The 9,437-nt window shown below is 44.6% G+C and overlaps 1 protein-coding gene across 2 annotated transcripts in view; it reads right to left on the bottom strand.

Annotated features, from left to right (window-relative positions):
- Window positions 1-8,431, bottom strand: part of Mcm9 (minichromosome maintenance 9 homologous recombination repair factor) — an 88,754-nt gene extending 80,323 nt beyond the window's left edge. Inside the window, exons 1-3 of one of the 2 annotated variants that reach the window (XM_021174345.3) lie at window positions 8,157-8,431; window positions 4,128-4,446; window positions 1,319-1,635 (exon numbers count right to left, since the gene is read on the bottom strand). In XM_021174345.3, coding sequence (XP_021030004.1) covers window positions 1,319-1,635; window positions 4,128-4,431 — 621 coding nt within the window. In that variant the 5' untranslated portion in view covers window positions 4,432-4,446; window positions 8,157-8,431. Of the gene's footprint in view, window positions 1-1,318; window positions 1,636-4,127; window positions 4,447-7,857; window positions 8,007-8,156 lie in introns of those variants that run through there. The other variant, XM_029482491.2, reaches the window with a different exon arrangement.
- Between the last annotated feature and the right edge of the window lie 1,006 nt (window positions 8,432-9,437).

Consider the following 9,437-nt stretch of genomic DNA (forward strand, 5'->3'; position numbering starts at 1 on the left):
TGTGTGCTGTGGCAGGGTATCAAGTGAAAGAAACCATCTGATCTTTGCTATCATTTACCCAAGAGTGGGCCTGCTGTGTTCTGAAGCAGTTGGATGTCTACTCCTGAGCTGCCCTCTCTGTTAACTGAACAGCACAGCAGACATGGAACTGTAAGAGGAACGAAGCACGCCTGTCTTACTCTTTTACGGGAATCTCACAAGAGAGGAAACTGTTCTTCTGGCCTGGTTGTCTCAGAACCGCACACAAAGCTACAGACAGATAGTATCAGTCTATGCCCACATGTTACTTTCAACATTCTTTGTGGAGGGAGGCACTGCTTTCAATGCCTCGCTACTTCCAGTGAGTGGTCTTAGCCTCGTTGCCACATCGTCACACACTGTTCCGAGTCAGAGGCATGAATTAAGTCAGGATGGAGAGGTAGGGGACAGGTATATCAGAGTCCAAAGCATAGTGAGATTGACTACACTGACTCTTTAAGTTGATTGACTGTAAACAGACTGAACATACAGTGTATAAGCAGAATGAGCACAGAATGGTTACAGGATGGGAAAAGTTAGAACTGTAAGGGCCAGTTTCAAACAGCATTTCTCAGAAGGTATTCCCACACATGGGGAGTTCCAGGTCTAGATGCTGGAGTGAGACCTATTTAAATAAAACAATAGAGGGATAAGAAAGGTGAAGTGTAAGAAGTCCACACTGAGGAGCCTACATGCTGCCCTTGAGCTGCCTATCTCCTTATTTACATGATTTAAGGAAAGGAAATTAAGTTCTTCTTTATTTGTTAAAAACCAAACTTCCAATTTCTTGATTTGCCAATGTTTGGCAACCAGTTAAACAGACTGAATTTTTATCATATTTCTAAGTGCAGCTAGTTTAGAATGTTTAATATAAACTTTTTATTCATTTTTACTTTATGTTATAGGTGTTTTATCTGTGCATCATGCACATGGAGTGCCAGCAGAGTCCAGAGGAGGAGTTGCAGGCAGCACTTTATAGGTGCTGGGAACCCCATGGAGTCCTCTGCAAGAGCAGCAGCAAGCGCTGTAAGCTACAGCGCCATCTCTCTAGCTCCAATATCTGCTTTTAAATTGTAATACAACTCAGTGGTTCTAAAATCTCGTCCGGGCTCCAGAACAGTGACTGCATGGTTTCTAAAACCTACATCCCAATACGTTTGACAGCTTTGACCCTGATCTCCCACAAAGTGAAGGTACCAGGCTATTCATTTCCATTTTATAGTCTCCAACCCCCACCATCTGACTGTAGTAGAAAACATGTCCAAATCTGTTATTTTTTCCCACTGACTTGATCATTTACCTGCTCCTGAATTTTGATTTCCTGGTAATCCCGACATCTGGCTGGAGATGAAGACAAGTCTGAGAGGCAAGTGAATTTTGAGGAGTCACAGCTGTCTAAACTTGGACATGATGATGGCCGACTGAAGGTGTAATACTGATGGAAGTCGGCCTCCACCACGAACACATGCTTGCATTTGTTACACATGTAATCCCGCTCGAACTCCAAGACCTTCACCAGACTCGTTCGGATCACTGTCCCAGTGACAGATAAGAAGTGTCCCACATCCTTGGTTTTGGGAATGTGTTCCCTGACCAGTTCTGGACAAACAGGCAAACCTAATGAAAAGATGACATCAACTTACACTTTTGATAGCTGACTCCACAGAATGTTATTTCGTATTACTGTATGTGTGGGGTACGTTCACATGTATAGAGACCAGATACTCCTGTCCAGTAACTTCCTAAATTATTTATCCACGGTGTATTGTGTGACCAAATCTCTCCCATGAGACTGTCTGGCCAGCAAGCCTCAGGGACTCTCCTGTTTGCCTCCAGAGTGCTTGCTACCATACCCAGCGCTATACCTGGATGCTAAGGATGTAAACTCAGGACTTTATGGCTGTACAGCAAGCACAGGGCTAAGAAAGATGGGCTCTCAGAAAGACAGTCTCAGGAGCACAGACAAAATTCCGCCACCTGACGCACAGAAGATCAACTTATTTAGTCATCACTCAATGAACCAAAAGAGTAACAAAGAGATGTACCAGGATGACCAACAGGCCCATTTGCCTCGGATTCGGAATTTAAATATGACTGTTTGCAAGCTTTGGCTTGTATAGAACTTTATCCACACTATCACTTTATCCTTTCAAAAACACGTGGTTTTCAATACTAGAAAAAGAGGCAACTGAAAGGTTTGAATATGCCAAAGAAAAAATATTATGCAAAAGCCACGAGCCCAGCTAAGCCACACCACTGGGATGCAAAGTTGCCAGTCCTGCTAGCCAAGGTTATTTCTAATGGGTTTATCAGTAGTGCTTGCTGGGCTGGTTGATGCTGCAAGATTCATTCTAAAAGTTAGTGGCTGAAAAATTTAGTAAGTATTGTTTCTCAGCCTGTTGGCTAAGATCAAGTATAAATCTGGTTGGCAATCTTTTCGATCTGCTGAGCTGTTAAGGAATAGCTATAGTTAGTATCACAGTGGCTTCAGTTTCTTGGGTCGGCACTCTTGTTCTGTTGTTACAGCTACTCTGAAAGCCTAGCAATAGCACCAATAATCACAAGGTATCTTAGGAATCATTGACAGGAAAAATCAAATCAAATTGGGTGTGTGTCTGTAATCCTAGCAATCTCAGGAAGCTGAGGCCATAGGGTTTCAAGTATATATATATGGTGGTTGCAGTGGTGGCACACGCCTTTAATCCCAGCACTTGGGAAGCAGAAGCAGGCGGATTTCTGGGTTCAAGGCCAGCCTGGTCTACAGAGTGAGTTCCAGGACAGCCAGGGCTACACAGAGAAACCCTGTCTCGAAAAACCAAAAAAAAAAAGAGAGAGAGAGAGAGAGAGAGAGAGAGAGAGAGAGAGAGAGAGAGAGAGAGAGAGAGAGAGAAACATAGTCTCATATAGCTCTGGCTGTTCAGGAACTCAGTATAGTCTTAAACTCAGAAACCTACCTGCCTCGTCTCTACAGTACTTAGATTAAAAGTGTGAGTCATATAACACCTGGCTTAATACCCAGGTTTCTTGACAGCTGGTGGTGGCAGCACATGCCTTTAATTCAAGCACTTAGAAAGCAGAAAAAGGTAGCTCTCTGAGTCCTTAAGCCACCCTGGTCTACAGAGTGTGTTTCAGGACAGCCAGTCCTAGACACAGAAAAACCCTTATCTTGAGCTCGCCTACCAAAATAAAACAACAACAACCCAAAACAAGCAAACCAACCAATCCCTGCTCCCCCCCAAAAAAAAAAAACAAAAAAAAGATTTCTCTTTCATACTATGTTGCTGGAATTTTATAATAAAAAGACAAAGGCAACACAACACTAAGCAAAAGTGACAATTTGCAACCAAAATCTTTGTACTATCCAAAAAGCTGGGGTGGTAAGGCATGGAGGCCTGGCCTGTCACACATACACACCCACATACAGAAACATATGGGCGCGCGCGCGCGCGCGCGCGCGCGCACACACACACACACTCACACACACACACACACACACACACACGCACACACACCTCCAAGAAGTCAACAAGCATGTACCAAGCTCCTGGTAGTTGAGCAGCACAACCCTCACTGTGATCTTGTAAAATAGTTCTGAAGGTCACAGGGGTGGGGTGGGGGTGGGGGGGCAGGATCTTCTCTAATTCATACATTATCAATATTTTATTGTTAGTAGTCACACAAAGCTGTTGTAGATTACAATTTTATGTTGTAGTTCACCGATGTCTTCATATTTCCTCCCTCCCTGAGGTTGGCATGGCAAGTATCCTATGCCCAGAAGACAATTATTATTATTTGCCATATAGAAGATATGTACTTTAAATATAAACATCAATTATTTTTTTAAAATTCCTTTTAGATGTATTTTGTGTGTGTGTGTGTGTGTGTGTGCCACAGACACTTGTGATAGTGTGCATGTGGAGGTGAGGGGACAACTGTTAGGGCTCAGTTCTCTCTATAAAAGATCAAACTCAGGCTATCAACCTTGCCAGCAAGCACATTTACCTGCTGAGCCTCAGAATGACAATTATTTCTTAGTGCTCTGAGTCCCTATGTGTTTAAATTTATCCAAGTCTTTCCAGAACACTAAACAACATACTCTTATGCCTTACCTGATATCCTGGCATGAAGATTCTGCTTCATAGATAACCCCTCCATCTCAGGAAGGGACTGCAGAATTGCCAAGGCTGACCTTCGAAGTGCACTGTCAAAAACTGTTAGTACTTCATTGGGGAACACGGTGAAATAGTCTCCAATTTCCATGTTGGTCTCGAAAAGGGTCATAGCATTAACCACAACCGGATAGTGAGCATCAGCATCTCTTTCTCTCAAGATCAGAAGAATATCGTTCTTATGGTGCTCTGAGACATAGGACTCAAACACCTGACCCACCAGGGTGACCTGCTCACTATTCATCTTGAAGGGTAGGTACTAAAAAGAAAGAAAGGACAGTATTATACCATTGCTATTCAAGTTTTGCACACAATTTACCAAAAACATCCTTTGCTTACAAACCATCCCAGCTTTGGGTCACACAGTACTCATAAAATATCTGAATTCAATCTTACCTATAGATGAATTATCTATTGTAGTTATGTAAAATGTGCTTTAAAATTCAGTGAAGTTGCTAGGCCAAGGTGATGCATGCCTGCCAATTCCAGCACTCAGGAGGCAGAGGCAGGTGGAGCTCCGTGAGTTCTAGGCTATCCTGTTTCTACAAAGACAGTTCTAGGACGGCTAGGGCTATGCTGAGAAACCCTGTCTTGAAAAATCAAAATCAGTGAAGTTGAGGCCACAGGGGAGGCTCAGTGTTGGCAGCACAAGCCTAAGGACCCAAGTCTGGATGCCTGGGACATACCTAACCAGCTGGACAGTAGCACATATCACATATGCAATTCCAGTGTTACTACTGAGAGATGGGTGGTAGAGATGGGAATATGACCCAGTAGCTCAAGCTGCCAACTATTCTAGACTATATAGTGCAGCTACAGAAACAAGAGAGCTCATGTCTCAAAGTGGCAGGCAAAAATCAATGCCCTAAAGTTTCTTCTGAGCTCCACATAGATGTTATAGTATACATGAACCCATATTCTCATTCTCTCTCTCTCTCTCTCTTTCTCTCTCTCTCTCTCTCTCTCTCTCTCTCTCTCTCTCTCTGTGTCACACACACACACACATACATACACACTTTTATTTGCGTGTGCACAAATAAAATAAAAAGAAGAAAATCTAGAGGTTCTTCCTGATGCAGCAGCCATCTTAATTCCAGAAAATGATAAATTTTAAAGAGGAGAGGTTCTGTTCTGTGTTCTCCAAGCCTTTTAGAAAACATAGAGGTGTTTTGTTGGCCATATACATGCAAATCTACAGGATAGGTTGTAGACATCAAAGGATTGGGTGCTGCTCCAAAGAATGTCCCATAAACACCACAGTGGCAAAACTGGGAGAGATTACAGTGTCAGCCTGCTGATGGCATTGCTGTAAACACACGGATTACAGGTAAGGTTCTTTCCAGGATTCGTGAGCATTCTGAACATCCTGAATACTCGAAGAGCAAGGGGGCCATTGAGAGAGGCACCTGGGTTCAGGGTGAGCACCAGCCCACTGCACACATGCATAGAAGCATGCTGTGTGAGGTCTTGGCAAGGAGCCTATGCTGGTGGTCCCTGTTCCCTGGGAATTCATGACTTAATGTATACAAGCATATTACAGACCCTGACTGTAAAAGTGTTTTCTTAAAAACAAACAGAAAAATAATGAAGTTAATTTTAATTTGTGGAATTGGTTGCTAGGGAAACGTATTAAACAGCACAAAGTATTCCTCATGTTTCCCCCAATCTTTCTCCTTGCTAGCCCTTTATTAACATATTATAATTAATATGCAATCTGTAGGAAGTTCTGGGCCTCCCCTCCCTCATCCCTGCCTTTAGTGGATTTTTTTGAGGCCTTCTCTGCTGGGCAGGCTGACTTGGAACTTATTATGTAGCCCAGGCTGGATTCCAATTTGCAGTAATTCTCCTGCCTCTGTTTTCCAAGTGCTGGGACTACAGTCATGTATCATCATCACACACACACACACACACACACGCACACACACACAGCTTCATAAACAAAGCATTAATCAGATTGATAGTTCTAACATGACTAGTGACTTGCTTTAGGATTATACACTGTAGTAAGTTTGTTTCCTGCTTTCTCTTATTAGCATAGGGGAATGACGGGCTTCAACAAGAGCAGTTGTTACAGGTGGAAAAAAGTTAGGCAAACCGACGAAAGATGGGAGCATTACGTTTCGGACAATAAGACTGCAAAGAAATATTATATATACTCTACTTCACTTATTTGACTCTATGAGCAAGCCTTTCTTTCTCAAATGTGTATTTACAAACATAGGGAGCCTAGCTCATGTTCATATGTACTGTCATATCACAAATCCTAAACGTGATTCTATATCCACTTCCTAATGTCTACCATGCACAAGCCAGTATCCTCACAAATGAAAGAAAAAGCACAGTAAAAGGTACCAGGCCCTCAGAGACCCAAGTGACGATCTAAAGCAAACCATTCCAGAAGGACTAAAAAGGTAACGTGAGTAAGAGTGAGAAGAAGGTTCTGGACAGACAGCACAGAGGCTAAGAGCACTTGCTGCTCTTCTAGGGGACCTGGATTTGGATCCCATCACCATGATAGGAAGGGCTCACAGTTGCATGTAACTCTAGTTCCAGGGGATCTGATGCCCCTGGACTCTGATGGCAACACATGTGCTGCATGGAACATTCAGGTGCACATGCACACACACACACACATACACATACACACACAGAGAGACAGAAAGAGAGAGAGATTGATTGATTGATTTTCAATTTAAATGAGCTGACAAGTACCAGAGAAGAAACTATGAACTGCCCTGGAGATTCCATACTAGCTCTAAGCACCTTAGCAAAGGTGTGGTTTATATTGGACTTATTTTATTTATTTAACATATATCATCCTCTATAAATACTATGACTAAAGAAGACTAGATATAGTTCAGTTAGAGTTCAGTTTGGCATCCCTTAGGTGGATCACACTGGCTACTGATTCTGCCTTCTCTGAACACCTGCTCAGCTGGGAGGTATACAAGTATAAAGTTGCATCACACTTAAGCCAAGAATACTGACAATTACACGAGGCTAGTATGAGATTAAGAGAGTATTTTTCAGAAAATCAGTGAAAGTAAGCCAACACTAAAATACTAAGCAACTTGGTTTTGGTTAGGTAATAGCATAATCAATCAGTCAAGAGTAAAAAGGAGATTATTTGGGAACGAGATCATAGTATTTCATGATGTGGATCTTAGCTGGGAAAAAAAAAATCACAGCACTACCCTCAAGAGTGACCAAAGGAATAGCTTTACGATTTTACAAATACAAAGTGAATGTAGAGCAGAAATCCGGAACAACAATTAACAACATACCCAACTCCAACAGAGCAGAAAGAGGGCGGGCAAAGAATTTTAAGTTCCTAACAGGGGCAGGTTATATGTTTGCCTAGTTAAACCGGCAAATTACAGTGTTAAACAGACCGATATTTTTTAAACACAGCTTTTTTTCTTGTTTTTTTTTTTTTTCCAACATCCGTGCAATTAGACAAGTTTATCAACCTATAAACTCAGGCATCCCGTTACAAACTTAAGCCATTTATTGTCTAGGGGAGGGAGGGACGATGGTTGTACAACTCTCAAATTCTCTCTCCTCTTGCCTCTGGCATCCAAACAAATAAAATGGCTTTGCTTTATTTCATACTATCCACTGCAAGGTGGCGCCAAAAAGAGCAGTTTGGGGATAGAGCCTTGCCCCTCACCTAGGCTCGCGTAGCTCCGCCCCTCGGGGGCTGTGGCCACGCCCCGCGCGTCTCAGTCCGGCGTTGCGCGCCATTCGCGGGTGCGCGCTCGTTGCGCGCCTTCAGGCCGCCTGGCGAGCGAGAGCCTAGCGGAGGGATGCTTTGGAAAGCATTCGGAAATTCGCTTCTAATCCACAGGTGGTTGGCTGTGGCCTCCCAGCCCCGCGAGGAGTTTAGAAATTAAAGGATGCGGACGAGACCTGACGCTAACCATGGGAGGGAAACGATCCCCAGGACCTCAGGCTGCGGTGGTCACTTACGGGCTCAATACGCACTGTCTTGGTCGCCGGGACCGCGCTGCGGCCGTGGTCGCCCCAGCCCGACCCGCGCGGCGTTGGAGGGGGCGGGGCGTGCGCGCGGTCGCTCGAGGGGCCGCCTTGCGCGGGAGCGCGCAGGCTTCTTCGCGCTGCTCTCGCCCGGCCTCTGAAGGACTTGCGCTTCCCGCGGACCACGAGCCGCGCACTGCCTCGACTTTCCGGCCGCTGGGGCTTCTTCCGGGTGCGGACGCAGGCGGGCGCGCGCCAGGACGGACGCTGGAGTCTTCGAGCAGGAGGCGGGATCAGGGAGAGAGGCGGGACTCGGGGAGCTGGGGGCGGGGTTTGGGCGGGACAAGATGCCTGAGGGGCGGGTCTCGGAGCCATGGGGCGGGGTTTGAGCGGGACACCGGCTTCGAAGGCCGGTTTAGGGCGAAGTGGATAATGCAGGCTGGCAGGAATTTCGCGGATGGGTGATGGGCGAACGCGGGGTGAAGACTAGGGCGGAGAGAAGGGGAACCCTGGTGACGTATTAGGGCGGGGTGTGGGCAATCTGGGACTCGACTTTTGGTTTGCACCTTCAGATATCTTAGAACTCATGTGATTTTGTTGTTTTTTGGTTTTTGTTTTTTGGGTTGGCGATGTATTTAAGGAATCTGCCTATTTCCACGTCACAATATTTTCCATTTCGTGTAGTTCTCTGATCCATTTCGAGCTAAATTTTATAAGTGGTGTTATGGTTTTGTGAAGTCACTTCTACTTTAAATCCTTAGACTGTACATCTACTTATCAGCAATTTTTATTAAATCAAATCAGGCAGCTGAGGGCAAAATTGGATATAAGAAATTCATTATCTGGCCGGGCGTGGTGGCGCACGCCTTTAATCCCAGCACTTGAGAGGCAGAGGCAGGCAGATTTCTGAGTTCGAGGCCAGCCTGGTCTACAGAGTGAGTTCCAGGACAGCCAGGGCTACACAGAGAAACCCTGTCTCGATAAAACAAAAACAAAAAAGAAATTCATTATCTTGACCCCAACTCAGCTTCAGAAAGAGTCATGTCAGCACATGCTGCCACCGTTCATGTTCCCTGATCTCAAAATGTCCCTAGCTCAACTAATAAGTGTTTTTCTGAACTTCAAATTGTTCCTGAAGACTTTCTACATTAGAGCCGCTAGCAAAAACATCTTAACCTAGCTTCACTACCAATTTGATTTTTCCAAATGCTTTCTAAAGGTGGTAGTCATAGCTGACAATCTACAGCTCTAAGTTCTTCCCTAGGGTGGTGATTG

This window comes from Mus caroli, unplaced genomic scaffold (genome assembly GCF_978045245.1).
Source record: "Mus caroli unplaced genomic scaffold, Mus_caroli_1 scaffold_9, whole genome shotgun sequence".
Lineage (NCBI taxonomy): Eukaryota > Metazoa > Chordata > Mammalia > Rodentia > Muridae > Mus > Mus caroli.